The following is a 20,410-nucleotide window of genomic DNA, read 5'->3' as shown; positions in this document are numbered from 1 at the left end:
GTCAACCCCTTACCCAGAATGCAGCGGTGTACTCCACCCGTGTCCATGCTCTGGGACGTTACGTGTTCATTCTCCACTATCACCAGCCTCTCCACCCCAACTACCCTGTACAGGTGTACATCAATGGTGGACGAATCTGGCAAGGTAAGTGCGGGAACAGTACTGACTTTGTAAAGTAAATAAAAAATAAAATAGATTGACCAAGTTTTCATGTATTTTCTTCAGGCCAAGCCAACGCCTCCTTCTGTCCCCACGCTTACGGCTGCCGTAATGTCCTGGTGTCTGAGAATCAGATAATTCTGGATGTGACAGACCACGAGGTCTTCCTCACTGTGCAGATACCTGCTGGCAAGACGCTGTGGCTGGTTAGTGTTACTGTCCTGCTTCTATTTCTCTACCTTTGTTTCCCTTATGTTTGAATTTCTCTCTCTTTTGTGTCAAACACGTGTCCCACAAATATCTTTAAGTTTTACTATTGTTTCTAAATTCCACACAAAAACTTGTTCATGTCTTCTACCCTCCTCCTCCTCACTCTTCAGTTCTACAATCTTCTCATTATTCCACAAAAAAGCTATTAGTACTATTAGTTTTTAAAGCCATTAAACAAAGGTGCATAATACGAGATTGTGAGCATTTCAATTTCCTCTTAACATGTTTGTTGCGGTTTTTGGTTTTGGCCACTCTGCTTTGGAACAGTGTGGAACATTTTCTCATTATTTAACATGTCCCACTGGAATGGTGTTTTATTTGAACTTTATTGACATTACAAATTTAAATTGTGCTTGTTTTAGTACTTTTATATGCACTTCCATATAGTTTGCACTTGTTTTGAATTCAGTTTGTTTGTTCTAATATTGATATCTATAAGATCACCTCTGCTATTTACATCTTATTTGAATATATATGGTTTTTATCCTTCAACTGTCTTTCCTCCATACCTTGCCCCTCCATGTGCTGTGTCATTACAGGATTATGTGTTGGTCGTTCCTGAGACTAGCTACAGCTCCAGCTACCTGAATGAGGAGCCTCTAGATAAATCCTACGACTTCATCAGCAACTGTGGACAAAACAGCTTTTACATCAAGTCAGTACCTCAGCAGTTTGTTTCAGCAATGTTTTTCAGAATAATATTTGTAGTCATGTTTTCTGTAGCCAGTGAATTCAGATTACTTGTTTAGCTGAATAAGTGCTACAGATATTTTAAATGGGCCCTTATCGTGATCGTTAAACAGTACTAAAGTTGCTATAGTACTACTAGTCATACCATGTTTCATTTACTTCTTGTCAAAGATTTGAAAGTGAAAATCTTCCAAAACATCAGGGTCTTTCTACAGTATGAGAATGAAATACTCTTCCTCTCTTCTCTTCCTCCCTCCAGCCCTTCCACCGCCTCTCAGTTCTGCCTCGGCTCGGCGGTGTCTCTGTCGGCCTTCGTCAATAACGGGGCGATGCCCTGCGCCTGCCACGAGGTCGGAGCCGAGAGCGACACCTGCGAGCAGTTCGGCGGCCAGTGTCGCTGTCGGCCCAACGTGATTGGCCGGGACTGCTCCATGTGCGCCACGGGCCACTGGGGATTCCCCAACTGCAGACGTGAGTGTCTGGTTGACTGCCTGACTGGCTAATAATCAGCTGTAGTCATACTGATTATAAATTATGTTTAAATTACACATAATTGTTTCCTCACAAAGTTCAACAAAACTGTTTATTTAAAACATTAGTGTACCGTGGCTGTCCAGATCATAAAGTGTCATCGCATCAACTGCATGAATGTGGATTTCCAATATGGCTGCCAGACGATGTCATGCCTCACCCAAATGCTCTCACATCAACAAATTGCTTTATTAAACTAATTTAATGGCATGTATTATATATTTATAAATACAGTTGATGAAAGTCGTTTTGTTTTTTTACTTTTGTACTCTTTGTTGTTGGACTTCAGTAATTAGATATTCAGACAGAATTTCTTTTCAAAACCTGATTAAAGCAAAATAATTTTAGCAATACCAACTGTGTCCCTGTGTCTAACTTTACCCCCTCTCTTCTTCCCTCTAGCTTGTAACTGTGGTACGAGGTTATGTGAACCGGTGACCGGCGACTGTATCTGCCCTCCCAGGACTCTGCTCCCAGAGTGCACCCAGTGTGAGCCCCTGACCTTCGGCTGCCACCCACTGGTTGGGTGTGAAGTCTGCAACTGCTCTCGGCCGGGCATCGTCTCCCCCGATGTGAACTGTGACACCTCCAGCGGACAGTGCAGGTAAGACGAGACGAAACGGAGGAAATTATGATTAATATTATCACCGTTACTGGCTCTGGGGACGTAATCAGAGGCAGACTAACTTTCCCTCTCTAAAATTCCCAAACAGTAAATTCAGTTTCTTCTCATTCCCTCTAAGTTTTTATTTTCTTCAGAAGCCATGAATCATCATCTGATCTCCACATGGCCACCACTGTGTTTTGTGATATATTTGGAGTTCAGCAAGTTCAACCCTCAAACGTCAGGCCTCCTTTTGAAAATACCTAAAAAGGCAGTTATTTCTCGCCCGTTTTGTCTCCAGACAGGATCTTGGCTCTGACTCTCTCACTGGGTTGATTGCCAACTCTTGTCTGCTCTGTGGAAGCTGCGGGTTTTAAAACTTAGTTCTCTCTGAGGACTACAATTGAAACACAGCAGCTGTCTGTCCTCGTCCTTATCTGTCTGCCTGCCTCCGTTAGTCCTCCTCCAATCTTTATAACATGATGATGGACCCCATTTGTCAGTCAGCTTCTTTTATGTTAAAAACTGCAACAGTATTTGCAAAGGCAGCTCACATTCAATCATCAATAGTTCACTCAACATGAACTCTTCATACACCTGATTGGACAAACACATCGCTCACTGGGCTTTAATTTGTCTTTGCTTTCAATGCTTTAACTGTAAAACATATCCTGGAAACTTCTAATATTAACCCACAGGAGAAACCAGGAATTTGAACATTGAAATATTTAGGAATAATTAGAACTTTGGGAAAATCACATATTTGATGACGGCGTGTTGTACCAGTGTAGGTAAAATAAGTATTTTTTAAAAGAAAAAACTCTTTATTTTGATAATTTATGGCTTCATAATCAGCGAATACTCTAAATCTTTGAGTTATTTCTTATAAATTTGGGATTTTTTTTTTTTTTTCTCTGAATACTACCACCCTCTTCCAGCTGTGGTATTTTCTATTTTACCCATAAAGGCCCTGATTGGCTGTTGTACTAATTCGCTTTCTTTTTTGGAGGTAGATGAAACCAATACCACTCTCATGCATGCATATCTGGACTATAAATACGGAGCCAGAGCCTTTGAATAAAGTCTGGACACCATGGAAAAAAACTAACCTGGCTCTGTTCAAACGTTTTACAGGTTGACACATTTTATCTTGTATTCACATTAAATATTTTGTGTGGATCAAACAATAAAAGACATGAGATTTTGATTAGTGACCCTGAGAGGTGCTGAAAAAGCATGAAAACAGTAGGCAGAACAAACAGCCACAAACAGCGGGCTGCACGGTGGTGTAGTGGTTAGCACTGTCGCCTCACAGCAAGAGGGGCCTGGGTTCAATTCCCGGGCTGGACAACCTTCTGTGTGGAGTTTGCATGTTCTCCCTGTGTCAGCGGGGTTCTCTCCGGGTTCTCCGGCTTCCTCCCACAGTCCAAAGACATGCAGCTTAGGTGCATTGAAGACTCTAAATTGCCCGTAGGTGTGGATGTGAGTGTGAATGGTTGTTTGTCTCTATATGTCAACCCTGCGACAGACTGGCGACCTGTCCAGGGTGTACCCTGCCTTCGCCCATTGACAGCTGAGATAGGCTCCAGCACCCCTGCGACCCTTAACTGGATAAGCAGGTTACGGAAAATGGATGGATGGATGCCTCATTCTGTGTCTTTGTTTGATGTTGCTGATTTTTGGCCTTGCTGTAACGTCGAAGAATTCAAGATATCTTAAATCACTATCATTCCCGCTTACAAACAAACACACACACACACACACTGGAATGTGTCAGCTTTGTCCGGGCAAGACAAAGATTTAATGAAAATATTCCTCTGCCTAAAGGCTATCATCAATTAAGATCCCGGCACCTAGTATGAACAGACACTGTTGCATGTCGGCTGTCATCATAAGTCAAAATATTTATGTGTAATCAGCTATTTGTAATGGATTATTGAGAGCAATAAACCTAAAGTTTTTAGCTTTTTTTAGAGACCGAGAAATGGAGAATTACGCTTGATAAATAAACCCAGACCCATTGATTCTCAAACATTAATTAAAGCAATTTAATGTTTTTTTTTTCCAGATGTAAGGACAACGTTGTTGGCCGTCAGTGTGACCGCTGCGCCCCCGGTTTCTATGGTTACCCCAACTGCAGGCTATGTGACTGCAACGAGGCAGGAACTGAAGAGGAAGTGTGCGACTCCTTCACAGGACAGTGTCTCTGCAAGGTAGGGCATCACACACACACACACACACACACACAAACACACATGTCCTCCTGCCCTCAACGGTGTGTTCTAACCGGCTGTGCGTCCTCCACCTGTAGGAAAACGTCCAGGGTTCCCGATGCGATCAGTGCAGAGTTGGTACATTCCACTTGGACCCAACCAACCCTAAGGGCTGCACCAGCTGCTTCTGCTTCGGAGCCACCGACCGCTGTCGCAGCTCTGACAAGAGGCGCACCGAGGTACTCGTGTTTCTTCATTTAAAGTTTTACCACAATCTCAACAAACCTAAAATCCAAATCTGTGAATTCTGCAGCCAACAGGGAATTCTCCATGGTAAGGGCGAAACGGTACACAAAATTCACTGTTTAGTACAGCAGGGAAACAAAAATAGTTATACTTGGCCATATTTCTACTGAACCAATTAAGGCACTCAATTATTGGCATATTGTCAATAAGATAAAATAAATAACAAATAAATATCACAAATGTCTGTAAAGTAAATGTAATGCTCCATTGTAAGGCTCGGGCTGTTTTTCTATAAAATAACTAAAAAAGAGAAAAACAGCAGATCCTCAGAATGGAGAAGCTGTAAGAAGCAAATTTTTAGCATGGTTGTAAATTGGTTAAACCAATTAATCAAATATCAAAATAGTTGATGATTTTTCTGATATTGTACTCACTTGTTGTGCTGTTGGATTTCTCTTCAATCCTCGGTGAGTATCATCAACGCTCCCCACTAAATAATAAAGTTAATATTCTCTCGTATTAGTTGCGTTAAAATGTTGACTTTAGATATTACAGTAACAAACATCTCTCAACATTTTGTGAACTTATGTGTTGATGTCTGGCTCTCTTGTTTATTCAGTGCTGTTTCATCATTTACCGTTTCCCCCCGTCCTGTAGGTGATGAACATGGAGGGCTGGGTGTTGCTTGGAGCAGATAGACAGGAAGTACCGGTCGTGGTGTATCCTGGTCAGGACCTTGTTGAGGCCGACCTCAGTGATGTGCCCGATGTCTACCAGGACCTGCACTGGCACGCACCAAAGACTTACCTAGGAGACAAGGTAAGAGGGGAAGTCAACCTCTGAATGTGGAAGGAAAGAGTGAATAGATAGCACTAAAGATTTTTATTCTGCATCATAGGAGGACTTTTGTTCTTCAGAGATCAATTACTTTTTTTCTTTTAAATATACTGCTACTCTCACTACAGTAAACGTGTGAGATACATATCAACAGCTTCAGTGATAGTAAAAACAAGTTAGGCATGACCAGGCACACTGGGTTTGTTAGAATGTCATGCTGAAACAACTTTCAGCCTTTAGTGTCTTTTAGCAGTCATCAAATGCTCCTAAAACAACTAAATCAAGTCTGTATTTACTCATGGAAGGGTGACTCAGAATGGTTATTTTAGATGCCAATATGTGTCTCTCATGCAGAAAAAGAGAGATTATGAATAAGGGTGTGTTGTCTTTTTGTTTTCTTTAAGGGACTAGTTTGACATTTTAGAAAATAGGCTTAATTTGGATAGAGTTAGATAGGAAGATTGAAACAACTTTGTCTTTAAACTTAATGAAGTGGCCACCAGTAGCCTTTTAGCATGTCTTAGCTTAGCATAGAGATTGAAAGCAAGGGGAAACAGCAAGACGGTCCACCACCTAAACCCTCATACAAAACTACAATTGTAGGGATTAATTAAACAAGATATAAAGTGTTAAAACTTTAAAATCAGTGACAGACTAACGGTTTCCTGTTTCTAGTGTTTATGCTAAGTTTAGCTCCAGGAGACATTTTAACAGACAGATGGGAGAGTTGTGTTGATCTTTCTATCCAACTCTTGGCATGAAAGCAGATAAGCCTAACTCCCAAATTGTCGACCTATTCATTTCACAAAACAAGCCAAACTTGTCCTGTGTTGTACAAAACTAGCAAGAGGAACAGGCGCGTTATGATAAATCTAAAAACCGTTGAGAGCAACAAAGATAACTGATAAATTTACCGAGCTGCAAACGAATGCCATTTTAACTTTTAAAGCCTCTATAAAAGTTTTTGCATGTAGCTACGATTCTTTCATCATATTTTATGATATAACCACCCTAAAAAATAAGAAAATGTGTGATTGTGGTTACGAGTACTTTCTTTTTTGACTGCAGTGAAAAATAATGTTTTTGAAAGGCTAAACGGCTACAAATAGGGATTGAAGCAGAATATTTCATTTAATACAAACGTGTCGTAAATTTTGGAATTCATCACATCTATTTTTTTTTAATAGATTTTTCCTTTTGGACTGTAAGTTAATGTTAATAGTATTAGTGTAGCCTGATCTTTATCTGGAACTGTGCAGAAAAATAGTGTTTCAACACAATGAATAGAAATGCATAAAGAAAGAAATCTGTGCTGCAACTGAATTGTGATTTAGAAATTGAATGTCAAGGTTATAAATGAAGCTTCAAACTATTCAGTACAGCCCCGCTACCTTACCTCTGTCACTTTAATGGAATGATAACAACATGAGACACAAAACCTGTGGCTTTTTTCACAACACACACACCTACAGTCAACACACAAAATGATCCCACATCATGATCCAGAGGCTTAGACGTGGTGTTTGGGTACAGATAGGCATTTTAGTCTAGACGTTTTAAATCAACAGCTTTCATGTGTGATTCAACCAGCATCAGTCCTGCGGGCTGATGGTTTGATTTAAAGCCCAAGCTGAGTCCTGTTACGCTTCATCGACCAGCTTCAAATATCAGCTTTGACAAAACCTGCATGGTCGCCGTGGAAATAAGGGCCCTGGATCTTGTCTCTGTTTCACTGTACAGTCTGAATGCAATGCATTGTTTTATGGATTAAGATGCAGTCTGTCTGCTTTTCCTGTCTTTATTTCAATCTTTGCTTAGTGCCTCATGACTGTTCATGTTTCTCTGTTTTTCAACTTATATCTCCTGAAACAACCATCTACTGTATCTCTGTTTCCCAAGGTCTCATCCTATGGAGGTTATCTGAGGTATCGTCTCCACACTCAGACGATGAGAGGCGATGTGTTGTCTCTGCCTGCAGAAGCCTCCAGGCCTGACATCATTCTCAAGGTACAAAACACACAAATATCACTGTAACCTAGGTTCACATATCAGAAACGTGACACACAAACACATGCACAAACATATACAAACATGCATGTACAAACAAAGACAGTATTTATTTTAAAACAAATGCAGCTGCCAGAAGCCTGCCTGATATAAAACAGAACATACAAACAGGCTCTTCTAAACTTCACACACCCTTTTCACATTATTTCTCTCCTCCTGCAGGGTAACCAGATGACCCTGGTGTTCATGGAGAGAGAGTACTCCTCACCTGAAGAGCCTCACCTGGGAATCGTTCACATGGTCGAGGTAAAGTCACTTCTACATGCAGTCATGGGTCATTTTAAGCTACGTGAGCCAGGAGATTTATGTGAGAAGCTGTATTTAACAAAAAACACGTCCAGGCCAGCAGCAACATGCCGGGGTTTGTCCTTTTTTCCATCTTATTCTTGTCATACTTTTTAGTGTTGATCACCGAATGCAAGTCCTTTTTTACTGAGATGGGAAAGAGCTCCAAAGATTTAGCAGTTTAGAGACCTTGGGTTGTATAATCTTGTCTCCCACTGCCATCGAGAGCTGTTGATATGCAATATTAATTAATATAGTACAGCGCTGTATAATATGCAAGACACCGAGTTGACTGCAAAATGCCACTGTTTTAGTTCTTTGAACACTTTATTTACTTTACATCACGCTTTTCCTCTTTTGGCCCCATACAAGCCTAACAGATATTTAAGGGATAGTTTGTGTTTTTGTGTGGGGTTGTACAAGGAACGTATCCATGTTGGTCAGTATGCCCCCAGTTTGGAGAAAGTAGATGGCAAATAACAGTACCAGCATGGGAGCAAAGCAATGTACTGCTGTGGCCTGGGGCAGCAGTACACACTTAAAAATAGTCTGTTTAAGTGTACTCTATATTTAGAATATTTTTACATATTTACCTGATCCTCAGACAGTCAACCGCAGTAGTTATCTATGCTTAGAAAAATTTAACAACAACTTAATAAACATCACAGAAGAAGTTCGTCATAACCACTAAAATTAGGAAGATCTTATTGATGGTATTTAAATGTATATGCACGCCAAATATTATTTCCCGATTGAAGTTGTACAGATTGAAGAGATATTTACATGTCAATTTCTGTCAAAACTGTATGCTTTATGTTCTAGAGGAGACTAATGATTATGGATATATATTGTTGTAATATCATCATGCTGAGAGAAACAGATTCAAGTTTATTTATACTGTAGGAATAATCCAAGCAGTTAAATTTGAGAAATTATTTAACACTAACAAGAGTTATCTGCTCTTTAATTTATTGAAATAATAATAGATTATGTTAACTACCGAATATTTATAATTTTTTGATAATATTTGATAATTTTCTACCTTATGTATAGTATTTACCAGTCTAAAGCCCAAACCTGAGCTAACCTTTTTTCATCTCCCTCCTTCCTCTCCTCACAGGGAAGTTTCCGTCACGCTCAGACCGGTAACTCTGTGTCTCGGGAGGAGCTGATGATGGTTCTGGTTGGTCTGGAGTCTCTGCAGATCCGAGCGCTGCACTCCCAGTCTGCCCACTCAGTGTCGCTACGCGGCGCCGTGCTGGAGGCCGCCGAGAGCCTGACCGCCGGTCGCCATGCCAATAACGTGGAGATCTGTATGTGTCCTGCCAATTACCTGGGAGACTCTTGTCAGGTGAGGAACCAAGACCTTGTTTCCCAAAAGTATTTGAAAGTATCTGACTAAAACGACCCTACAGCCCTTCATTTTGAATAATACTAAAAGTGGAATATTCTACAGTTTATGCATTGCAGTTCAAAATATGGCATGCAATTATGTGTAAATGTAAGCATCTTGCATTTTTGCATTCACTACAATGTATTTCCTCCTATTTCTCAGTAGTCTATCAAAGATCTTCAGATAGTGACTTTAAGAAATCCTTCAAATTATTCAGATGGTTTGCATTTTGTTTGTAGAAAAATGTGTCAGAATAGTCAACCCAACTGCAAAAAGTTTTGATATTTATATTGATATAAAGAAACTCTAAAACTAAATACAGTCCCATTAAACAGAATATTAATTTGGTGATCGATGTTTTTTTAACCAGACATGTGAAGCATTCTCTCGGCCCAGTTTATTAAATGTGAAAAATGTACTGCTTTTCACTGAATTATATATTTGTATATTGACAATTTAGCGTGTTGGACCACTATTTAGACAAAACAAGTAATTTTGAAGTTACCTCGTGGTGTGAGAAATTATTATGGGCTTTTTTCTTTTATAAATAGTTTTAACCTTTTTACCCAAGTTCTTGTTTCAGTTTTAGCAATTTTTACATTCCTATTCACAATTTTGCCTACTGTTTTTTCTATTTCTTCATCTGTATCTATAAGATTTATAGATCATTTTACAAAATAAAATAGAAAAACTTCACTGTTCACAAAAATCGACAGATTAATCACCAATCAGTAATCATTCATGAAAATTGTCTTCTCAGCCATTACATACATGTTCCTCTCTTCTCTATAGCAATGTGCTCCGGGTTACTACAGAGACACAATTGGCCTGTTTCTGGGGAAATGTGTTCCCTGTAACTGTAACGGACACTCTGACCGGTGTCTGGATGGATCTGGAATATGTTTGGTGAGAATTTTTAATGACAAATCATTTGACACACACACACACACACACACACACACACACACACACACACACACACACACACACACACACACCTCTCTGTCCTTCTTGATATCACTCCCCTCTAGCATTATTTATAGGTAAGTCATCTTTGTGATCTTTCTTCTCTCTTTTCATCAGAGCTGCCAACACAACACAGCCGGTGAACACTGTGAGAGCTGCCAGGGTGGTTTTCTCGGCAACAACAGTCTTGACGGACAGGCGGTGTCATGCTCCAGTTGTCCCTGCCCACTAAGGGTCCAATCCAACAAGTTAGAACATTTCACTGCCTTTTTTTCAGTCCTCTTCTTGTTAATTTCCCATTTAATCATATATTATAATTACTCCTTGTGTTTTTTTTCTGTGTAGCTTTGCAGAAGGTTGCGTGCAGAAAACTGACAGGATGCAGTGTTTGTGTATGCCGGGTTACGCTGGACCACACTGTGAACGGTAAACATTCTCCTAAAAATAGTGTGACCCGTTGGATATGTGCGACCACTTTACATAGTTTGGCAAAACCTACAATGTTTAATATGTTTTTTTTAATTTTTAATTCATGACAGTATTTTCATCTGTCAGGTTTATTACCTGGTGTCCCCCCATGGATCAATTATGTTTGATCTTATTTGTTATATTTGTTGTTTGTCATTTAATATTGATATATAATTTTTTTTAGCAGTAACTATAACAATGGTTACCTCTGTATCGTACTGGATTAGGGCTGCAAATAACAATTAATCTGCCTATTTTTTTAATTAATTGATTAACCATTTGGTCTTTAAAATTACATTTTCTAACATTTTTGCATGAAAAATTACTTAACCAATTAATCGATTGTCAAAATAGTTGCCTATTACTTTTCTGACAACTGACTAATCGATTAGTCTACTAATTAATGCAGCTCTATACTGGATTCTTGATTTATAACTTGTTTTGAATTTAGCTAATTATATATTTCCTTATTATATCTAAGTAAGTTCACATCAACATACCTTAGGCAATAACATAAAACCTATTGTTGGATACATGTATCATTAAAAATGTGTCTCTTAACACAGGTGCGCCCCTGGTTACTATGGCAACCCCATGGTGCTGGGCAGCAGGTGCCAGCTGTGCCATTGCCACGGCAATACGGACCCCAACATGCTCTTCACCGACTGTCACCCGCTGACGGGCGAGTGTCTCAGCTGCATGCATGACACGGCCGGGCCTCACTGTAACATCTGCGCCCCTGGTTACTACGGAGACGCCGTCGCTGCCAAAAACTGCACCAGTGAGTTCAGCTTCAACATACGTGCTATTGTCCTGTTTATCACTAGGGGCATTGCTGCTGTATTATGGAGCTCTGCAGTGTTTGATATAATGCATCAAAATCAAAGTTGTTGCTAATCATTGTGTGTGCAGATAAATTATGAACATTAATGAAATCAGAAATTCGGACAGTGATTTATTTCAGAAGGAGAGGTGTCCTCATTTTTGATCCATACACACTCTCGACTCCTCAAAAACTGTATTAGTTTAGTTAACAGTGCGATAGATTAAGTTGTTAAAAGTTGTATCAGCAAATGTTGTGTGTTCTGTTTTCTTAACGCAGAATGTAACTGCTCTCCATGTGGCACCGAGTCATGTGACCCTCACACTGGACAGTGTCGCTGTAAAGCTGGAGTCACCGGACCGCACTGTGAGCGCTGTGAGGTAAGAGCTGCACTTGTTTATCTTTCCTATATAATTTGCACATCGCATGAAAACAATTGGAAGCTTCAAGTAAAAACAGAAGTCTGATGTTGACATTTTGCAATATTGCATCTATTATCTCAGAAGAAAATGGGATGTATTTGGGAGTAACTTTCCAACCTTATCTCATACCTCACTCTGTTTTTCCTCTCAGGGCGGCTCGTTTGGCTTTGAGTCATGCTCCGGCTGCCGTCATTGCGACTGCGAAGCATCTGCAGCTCTCATACAGCCGTGTGACGCTCAGAACGGTCAGTGCGCCTGTCAGCCCGGAGTCAACGGGCCAAACTGCAAACAGTGCGCTCCTGGATACTGGGACTACGGACCCAACGGATGCAAGAGTAAATGAATGCATAGCATACTATACTTTTGTCACTGTCAGAAATATTTCATAATGTATGCTCAGGTTATCTCTTTTATTTTTATTTAATGCATGTGGTCTTTTAATTTCAGGTTATTAAAGCACTTAGTATTCAGTTTTTGTAAAGAAAATCAGACCATAATTTTCTTTGGAGCCTAAACAAGAGCCCTCATGATCCTCATTCCAACTGCAGCCAGTATAGTAGAGTGTAATCAATTTAAATGATAATGCAGACGATGGGCCACAGCTGGAATAAGGGCAGTGTGAACACGTACAGCTTGGCGGAAAGGGACTTTGAAATTGGTATCAGAGCTGTAAAAGTAGCAGTGGAATTAGAAATGGTGGCATTATCAGTAGTGGCATTAGTAGCAGTCATATTAATACCTCCCTCTCTCCAGAGTGCAGCTGTAGAGGAGGTCGCTGTGACCCTCGCACAGGAGAGTGCCGCTGTCCTGACGGGATGACCGGAAAACAGTGTGACACCTGCGAGCAAAAATACAACGTACCTGTAGAGCACCGTGATGGCATGCACTGTGAACGTAAGTGAAATACACACACGCACAAATATGGTGACAGCAATTGATACATTTTCACGTTGAATTTATATACATGATACATTTAAAATATGCTTAAAAGAGAAAAAAATACCAGAGAACAGAAAAAAACTTATTTTTTAGAAAGTATTATTATAACCCTTGAGTACAATTAAGTGTCAATGGGTGTGTGTTTCCCGTTGCAGTGTGCGACAGCTGTGTCATTGTCCTGTTGGAGGATCTTGACAAAATGAACGACAACTTCCACTCAGTAGCCGGTCAGCTGAGCAGTCTCAACGCCAGCTCCATGGCCTGGGCTCAGCTGCACAATCTGAACAAGTCTGTGGAGGACATCGCTGTGAGTGTGCACACACGCAAACACACACACACACACACACACACACACACACACACACACACACACACACACACACACACACACACACACACACACACACACACACACACACGATATGGTTCAATCGATAGGCTGTAAGAATGTTGTACTTGTGGTGTCATAATCCATATAAATACATTCTTACATGTTTGCAGCGAGCAATAGAGGACTACAACAGTACGCTCGATGACAGCAGGAATCGGGCCGACATGCTGGATGCTGAGATCATGAATATCAATGATGACATCGATGAACTGCAGGGCAAGGTGTGGTCACATATAACACACACACACACACACACACACACACACACACACACACACACACACACACACACACACACACACACACACACTCAAGCACAAACCTATACACACACACTGACAACCTAAATTCTCAAAATCTTCGATTAAAGACGTTTATATTTGACTAAATGAGCCTGTTCCTCTTTCTATGTTCATGTCAAATAACACAAGAACACTGTGCCTTGCTCAGGGGCAAGTTCAGCTATTGTAGGAGCTTCTGAAATACAACATGAATATCACTGTAAATGTTGTGATATAGTGATGATTAGATAATGTTTTGATAATTATTTGGATATATTAATTTTGTCTAAGCCGCACACCACTACTTTCTAATTAAATAAAACATTTTAAGCTGTGGCTATAAATAGATTTAGCATGAAACTGTTTATTTTGGTTTCATTAATTAAATGTATTATTATATCTGTGAAGAAACTTTATTTATTTATTTTACTCTTCCTGTAATTTATTGACCTGAATGTAAAAGAGCAACAATGTAGTTTTCCTTGGTTTAAAATAACCACTGCCGTTTCAAGTCTTCACAAATATAATATTAAATAAATAAATATTTAGTTTGCTTTTATTTAGAACTGAGAGTGTTATGTTGTTGTGGTGTTTTCAGGCGACAGTGATGACCGACAGGGTTGGTGACCTGCGGAACAGTACCACTAACACACACCAGAGAGCGCAAGACCTGCTGTCCTTCATCAACAACATGACCATGGATTTAAACGGTACGACAGGTGACAAAGTGTTCATCACAAATGTATCAAAACAAATTTTTGCAACATAATGCAAGCTGTTCATTTGTGTCAATCAGTGCTTCAGTTGCTGCATCCCCTGCATGAGATGCTGGGGCAGAGGCCCAGAGTATGGAAGCACATTTAAAAATTACATACAACACAAAGAAGCTTACATAATATGAAAGTGAATTCAGTAGCCGGTGGAGAAAAACGTTTGGTTGCCATCTTTTATCAAAGAAAATAGAAATATCAATCGACACTTAGATGAACACAAGTTCACAGTTCTTCAAAATTACTAACATTTTGAAGGGCAGTGTCATTTAGAGTAAAGAGCTATCATCAACAATAAACAATCCTTTATAACTTCCATCAATTGAAAAAAGGACTGCTATATAGACCATTTGATTGATTTTTGTTTTTCTGATGCTTTTCCATAGACGTCTTGAAGATGGCGAACCGGACTTTGCTGAATGACACCGATGCCGAGCATGACTTCGGGGAGAGGGAGAAGAAGATGAGGGAGGTGCAGGCCATGATGAGGGAGATGAGGTACAGGAGTTGTCTGGGACAGAAGAAAATTGCTGACAAAGAGAAGATGGACGCACAGAAATGTAAGTTTTTTTTCACTAACACATATATTCCTGTTAAACACTTACCATATTTTTAAAGTATACTCTATAGTAGATATGTAACATACGGATTTAAAACCAGAGATCGTTCTATAGTTTATATTCTGTGTTTTGGCCAGAACACTATTATAGCTTAAATTCTCAGTAACAAAAATAAGTTTGTAGTGTCCTTTTAAATAGGTAAAGAATGCAAAATGAAGAATATGTTTACAGAGAAAATGACTACTTCAATGGTACCTGCCCATTTAATAATTAATAATAAAATAAAATTGTATATTATTTATTTACCCTAAATACGTGATATTGCAACATTTGAGTCATATTTTAACTGTTTTATTGTAGATTTTAGCGACACACTAGTGTGAGGAATGTCCATTGTGTTTATCCTTCATGTTGTTGCATGTATGCAGCTTTTTTATATTGAAAACTGTATATAACAGGATTAATATGAGAACTGCCATAAAAATCTTTTTATGGCAATGGCCAAAATGATATGTCTAATCTATCAATACATATATCACATATTCACACTATCAGTCTGTGATTTCTACATAGTGCGAGCTAATAGGAGAGACAGTTGATGCTTAAAGGTTAAAACCATGGTTGAAGTAATTCAATGCAAAATTACTCAAAGTCAATGTTTCCACAGTTTTAGACCCCAACAAAAAAAGAAATGTAGACGTGATAACTTTCTCAAACTCGGTCTTTGTGTCCTCTGCTAGTGTTGGACCGCGTTAACAAGGAGTTGGCAGGTCGTCAGGGAGAAAACAGCGATTTGGCCAATGCTATCAGAGACCGCCTGGCCATCTTCCACTCTCAAATGATGGATCTTCGAGACGCCCTGAATGAAGCTGTGAACAACACTGCCAGAGCCGCAGAGATAAACAACGTCAATGAGAAAACCCTGGAGGACAACCAGGTGAGCTGGGAGATCAACAACACCGGTACGGTGAGGATAGTGATGAGAAGTGATTTTGACTCCGTCTCTCTCTCTCTCTCTCTCTCTCTCTCTCTCTCTCTCTCTCTCTCGCACAGAGGAACATAGAAGACCTGCTGTCGAAGCAGAAGGAGGTGAACAACCAGTTGTCCATGGCTGAAGATGATGTAACGCAGCTCAACGATGTGTTGTCCATGCTGCACGACTCCAAAGAGGTCAGAAAGAAAAGAAAACACACAGATTTGACCTGGTGTTCAAACTCTGATAATAAAAATATACTGAGCAGCTTTACAACTGCCTTTTGGAGAGACAAAAGAAACTCAGGCTGAGTTCGCAATTCAGTTCAGATTTTTGAAGTTTCTGTTCGGCCCTATGGGGTTTAAGGTTAAGTATAATTTTATAAGGTTATTACAAGATAAGGTTTTGAATATGCTTAATTCATTGTTAAAAGACAGGAAGGTTCAGTCATTATCTTGGGCCTCAGTGTTTCATAGGTATATTATGAATAAAAGAGATCTGCTGTTCTTTACAATTAAGTACAGATTTCCTGTGTTCTCCGTCTTGGGTTTAGGTAAATTATATTAGCATTTTGCTTTCATTGATGGTGCCAGTAGAGATACAGGCAAGAAATTCAGGGAGTCATGTTACAAAGGATTCTATCTGGAATCGAAATGCAGATGTTCCGGTTGTATGGTATGCATCACTTTAACACTTCAAATGGCTTTCTCAGGAGTATGAGCGTTTGGCGGCCCAGCTGGACGGCGCCAGGACACCATTGGCTAAGAAAGTGCAGGACTTTGCTTGGGTCGACTCCAAAATTCCTCTGGTGGAGGAAGCAGAGAAACACGCTGAGCTGTTGAACACTTTAGCCATGAACCTGTCCAGGTAAGAGAGTAGTTAGCTGCTTAGCTACAACTGTATATTAAGAATGTTAAACGAGCCTTACTGTTCACCGTATTGACAAAACTCAAAACGGTAAAGCAGCAAGTCGGTTATAGGCACAGAAAAGGTCCAGAGGCTATTTTGTGTAGCACATTGAGTTGGACATGTGGGTCAAATTTTATTATAAAAAAATATATATTATAGACTTATGCTGTGAGGGACATGTCCTTTCCCAAAATGCATTATTTCGAGTCAATCACAGTAATGAATACAGCTATGATGATAAGTAAGTAAAGAGAAGATGTTAATAATCTTGTATGTCTGCAGTGTGGTAGCAGAAACCAAGACGGAGGGATTTGTGGATGTAACACAAAACTACAAGAAGATCATCAACAGTATCAAAGAGGCAGAGGAGGCAGCCAAGATGGCTGAAAAGGCTGCTAACTACACTATGGAGGTAAAAGACACACACCACACACACACATGTATTCTTCCATCCCTATTGAAGACGTGTGCAAAAATTGAAACCTCTAAAACAACTTGCTTCAAATTATTAATTTGTCTGTGTCTGGCTTGTAATATCGATGCATGTGTTTAGAACATAAAGGGTCTGGACCTTGGTCAGATCGCTGATTCTCTTAGGAACCACAGTGTGGAGCTGAAGGACGAAGTCGAGAAGCTAAACGATGAACTCAACAACGGTAAACACACACCTTTCACAATCCGCATATTAATTTAAGAGTTTCATTCATGAAATCAAGTAAAAGTAGAGTCATTTTGAAGGATTTAGTTGTTAAAGTTTCTTTTCCTTTTCCTGTTGCACAGACCTGAAGCCACAGCTGGAAGACGCTAAGAGGCGACTGGATGACGCCAAAACCAAACAGGTGGATTTGATGAAGGACCTGGAGACGGTTCAGAACAACCTCAACTCCACCTCAAGTACGCACATTCATCACACATTACATCACATTTATTTAGCTGATGCTTTTATCCAAAGTGACTAACAACAAATGCATTCAAACCATGTGAAGTGCAAGAATCATGTGAGTACATTGACTTGTGATGAACAGATGTGAGTCAAGAGATCAACGAGGCAAAGCAAGCAGCCGATCTGGCGAACACCACGGCCACAAAAGTCAACGATGCCCTGAGTCCCATTAAAGAGCAGCTGGACAAATGGCAGCAGACATACGGAGACGCCAACGCCACCAATAATGACATCAACAACGCCCTGATGGAGGCCAACAAGACTGGTAGGATCTTGTGGACGTGTGTGAATGTATTGCCAGAGAAGCATCCTTAAAAAAAATTATTATTGCAATATCTGGTTACCTGCACAGTTTTGTTTATTTTCTGTCATTGTCTGCTCTTTTTTATCATTTGATTTCTACTCAAATAAATATTTTAAGTATAATGTCTATAGTCACACTGAAAAGACTCAGCCACAGACACAAACAAGATTCAAACTGTTTAACAATAACAAATAAATGAGTTGAAAGAAACTGTCAACTATTTGGATTATCAATGTATTATTATTATTATTATTATTTGAGTCAGTTTCAAAAAATGTAGGTCCGGCTTCTTAGATTTGACAATTATTATGTGTTTTACATCATTTTGGACTATTAATCAGACAGAATGAGCGGTTTGAAGCGATGTACCTGGGGCTCTGGGAAGTTGCGGTTGGCAAAGAAAAAGATTAGAAAGAAATTAATTATTGATGGAAAAGATATTGATCCTTGCAGCCCCAATAAAAAAAAAGTTAAAATGAAGCTTTTCTTATGTAACATTATTCAACGCAGGAAGATAAGGATTTTCTTTAAAAAAATGTAGAGCCTCCTATAAATATAATTCCTCTCAATCATCAAGTGTGTGGCCACGCCTTTATTTAACAAAACATTAAGTTGTCTTATGAAAAAGCCATTACTCCTTTGAGAAAAGCTTGTTGGCCGAATTAATGGAGAAGAATAGAAGATAAAAGAACAGGCAACAGAACTGTAAGTAACTCCATCTTTAAAAGAGAGCACTTTAAAAGGTTCGAAACACCCTTAAGTGTAAGTTAATCGTAAATACTGGATCACAGCTTAAATTGGAGTTTAAATTTTTGTTGCAACAGAATTGAATTTAATCCAGAGTAAAAACTAAATCGACGTTTAAAGAGAGGTTTAAATTAAATCTCTTAATTTTAATTTAATTTTAAGATAGTTTTGAAGTTTGTTGCCACATGAAGTTAAGATATGATTTAATTAGGATAATAATGAATCTTTGTTGGTGCAACCCAGACTAAGTTTCTTTATGCCAATATCTCTCTTTAGTGCACGCACTGGGTGAGACTATTCCTCTGCTTATGAAGAAGCTGGATAAACTGCAGAATCACTCCGTACAGATGCCAAACATCTCTGAGAACATCAACCGCATCCGAGAGCTCATACAGCAGGCGCGCAACGCTGCTAGCAAGGTACACATGCACACACACACACACACACACACACACACACACACACACACACACACACACACACACACACACACACACACACACACACACAGAAGTTGGAATTGAAAAGCCTGTAATTTTCTCCTCCTCTTTCCTCCATTCAGGTGAGCGTGTCGGTGAATTTTAACGGGTCGTCCGGTGTTCAGGTACGTAATCCTCGTAACCTGGCCGACCTGGCTGTCTACACCTCCCTGAAGTTCTACATCACTCTGCCGAAGAAGGAACGAACCAGGCGGCAGGATGTCAGCGACCGACAGTTTGTCTTCTACCTTGGCAATAAGGATGTAAGCACCCCGAAACACACAATCTCATTACATGTTGCAGATTTTTCTTTTTTTTAATATAGATTATTTTTTTTGCTTTTTTGTTGTGCTTTTATTTAGAATCGTTTTAGCTGTAGTTTTTATTCTTGTTTTATTCTTTATTTTTGTTGGAGATATCAACCGTAGAGATGTCTTCTTCAACTAAATGATTTTCGTTTTGTGGTGCTCAAAGTACCCAAAAAATACATTTGAAAATCTCAAAAGCAATGTCTCTTCCAGAGATCATGACACAGTTACTCAAGATAATCCACAGACCTTGTTGCCAGCAGTTTCATATAAGAATTATTATCTCTCTACCAAAATACACCTACCAACCCTATCACCGTGCAGGAGGAAGTGTGTATCTATACTCCATACTGCTAGCTCTAAGCACAAAACAATATAGATTGTGAAATAGCACTACAGGTAGGAGGAAAATGTGGTATTATTCATTTGTCTGAAGTGTCTCTAAAAGGATTCCTGTACCACTCTGAACATTTTATTATTATTATATCTATCAATACGTTACTGAGTTTATTCTAAGTGATTATAGAGAGAATGTTTCTAGGAGTTGTAGTCCAGTAAGGATATATATATATATATTTTAATATTTGTAGTTCATTACTGTCTATTTGTTATTTGTAGTCAAGTAAGGAGTACATGGGCATGGTGTTGGTGGGAAAGAAACTGCACTGGTACTTCAATGTTGGAGGAGAAACTGCTGATGTGCTGATGACTGAAGACGTAATGTCTAATGGAATATTCAATAGCATAGTGCTGGAGAGGTAAGACACACTATGAAATATGTGCATACATGATGACATGATTGATTTTTATTTGACAGGATTTTCACAGATTG

General features: G+C 39.4%; 1 protein-coding gene across 1 annotated transcript in view; it reads left to right on the top strand.

Moving 5' to 3' along the window:
• The window catches only part of lama5 (laminin, alpha 5), a 95,742-nt gene that overhangs the window by 64,368 nt on the left and 10,964 nt on the right, over nt 1–20,410 (top strand). Inside the window, exons 31-62 of the mRNA XM_054608709.1 lie at nt 18–144; nt 226–365; nt 969–1,084; nt 1,379–1,590; nt 2,053–2,254; nt 4,323–4,467; nt 4,566–4,706; nt 5,371–5,532; nt 7,450–7,557; nt 7,780–7,863; nt 9,023–9,253; nt 10,088–10,201; nt 10,379–10,509; nt 10,607–10,687; nt 11,296–11,510; nt 11,832–11,932; nt 12,126–12,309; nt 12,728–12,868; nt 13,069–13,220; nt 13,415–13,525; nt 14,184–14,295; nt 14,742–14,915; nt 15,656–15,852; nt 15,969–16,085; nt 16,601–16,755; nt 17,080–17,209; nt 17,351–17,453; nt 17,578–17,691; nt 17,823–18,005; nt 19,068–19,210; nt 19,354–19,533; nt 20,197–20,336. Coding sequence (XP_054464684.1) covers nt 18–144; nt 226–365; nt 969–1,084; nt 1,379–1,590; nt 2,053–2,254; nt 4,323–4,467; nt 4,566–4,706; nt 5,371–5,532; nt 7,450–7,557; nt 7,780–7,863; nt 9,023–9,253; nt 10,088–10,201; nt 10,379–10,509; nt 10,607–10,687; nt 11,296–11,510; nt 11,832–11,932; nt 12,126–12,309; nt 12,728–12,868; nt 13,069–13,220; nt 13,415–13,525; nt 14,184–14,295; nt 14,742–14,915; nt 15,656–15,852; nt 15,969–16,085; nt 16,601–16,755; nt 17,080–17,209; nt 17,351–17,453; nt 17,578–17,691; nt 17,823–18,005; nt 19,068–19,210; nt 19,354–19,533; nt 20,197–20,336 — 4,646 coding nt within the window. The remainder of the gene's footprint in view (nt 1–17; nt 145–225; nt 366–968; nt 1,085–1,378; nt 1,591–2,052; nt 2,255–4,322; nt 4,468–4,565; nt 4,707–5,370; nt 5,533–7,449; nt 7,558–7,779; nt 7,864–9,022; nt 9,254–10,087; nt 10,202–10,378; nt 10,510–10,606; nt 10,688–11,295; nt 11,511–11,831; nt 11,933–12,125; nt 12,310–12,727; nt 12,869–13,068; nt 13,221–13,414; nt 13,526–14,183; nt 14,296–14,741; nt 14,916–15,655; nt 15,853–15,968; nt 16,086–16,600; nt 16,756–17,079; nt 17,210–17,350; nt 17,454–17,577; nt 17,692–17,822; nt 18,006–19,067; nt 19,211–19,353; nt 19,534–20,196; nt 20,337–20,410) is intronic.

This window comes from Anoplopoma fimbria, chromosome 12 (genome assembly GCF_027596085.1).
Source record: "Anoplopoma fimbria isolate UVic2021 breed Golden Eagle Sablefish chromosome 12, Afim_UVic_2022, whole genome shotgun sequence".
Classification (NCBI taxonomy): Eukaryota; Metazoa; Chordata; class Actinopteri; order Perciformes; family Anoplopomatidae; genus Anoplopoma; species Anoplopoma fimbria.
This window is presented reverse-complemented; position numbering and strand designations above follow the sequence as displayed.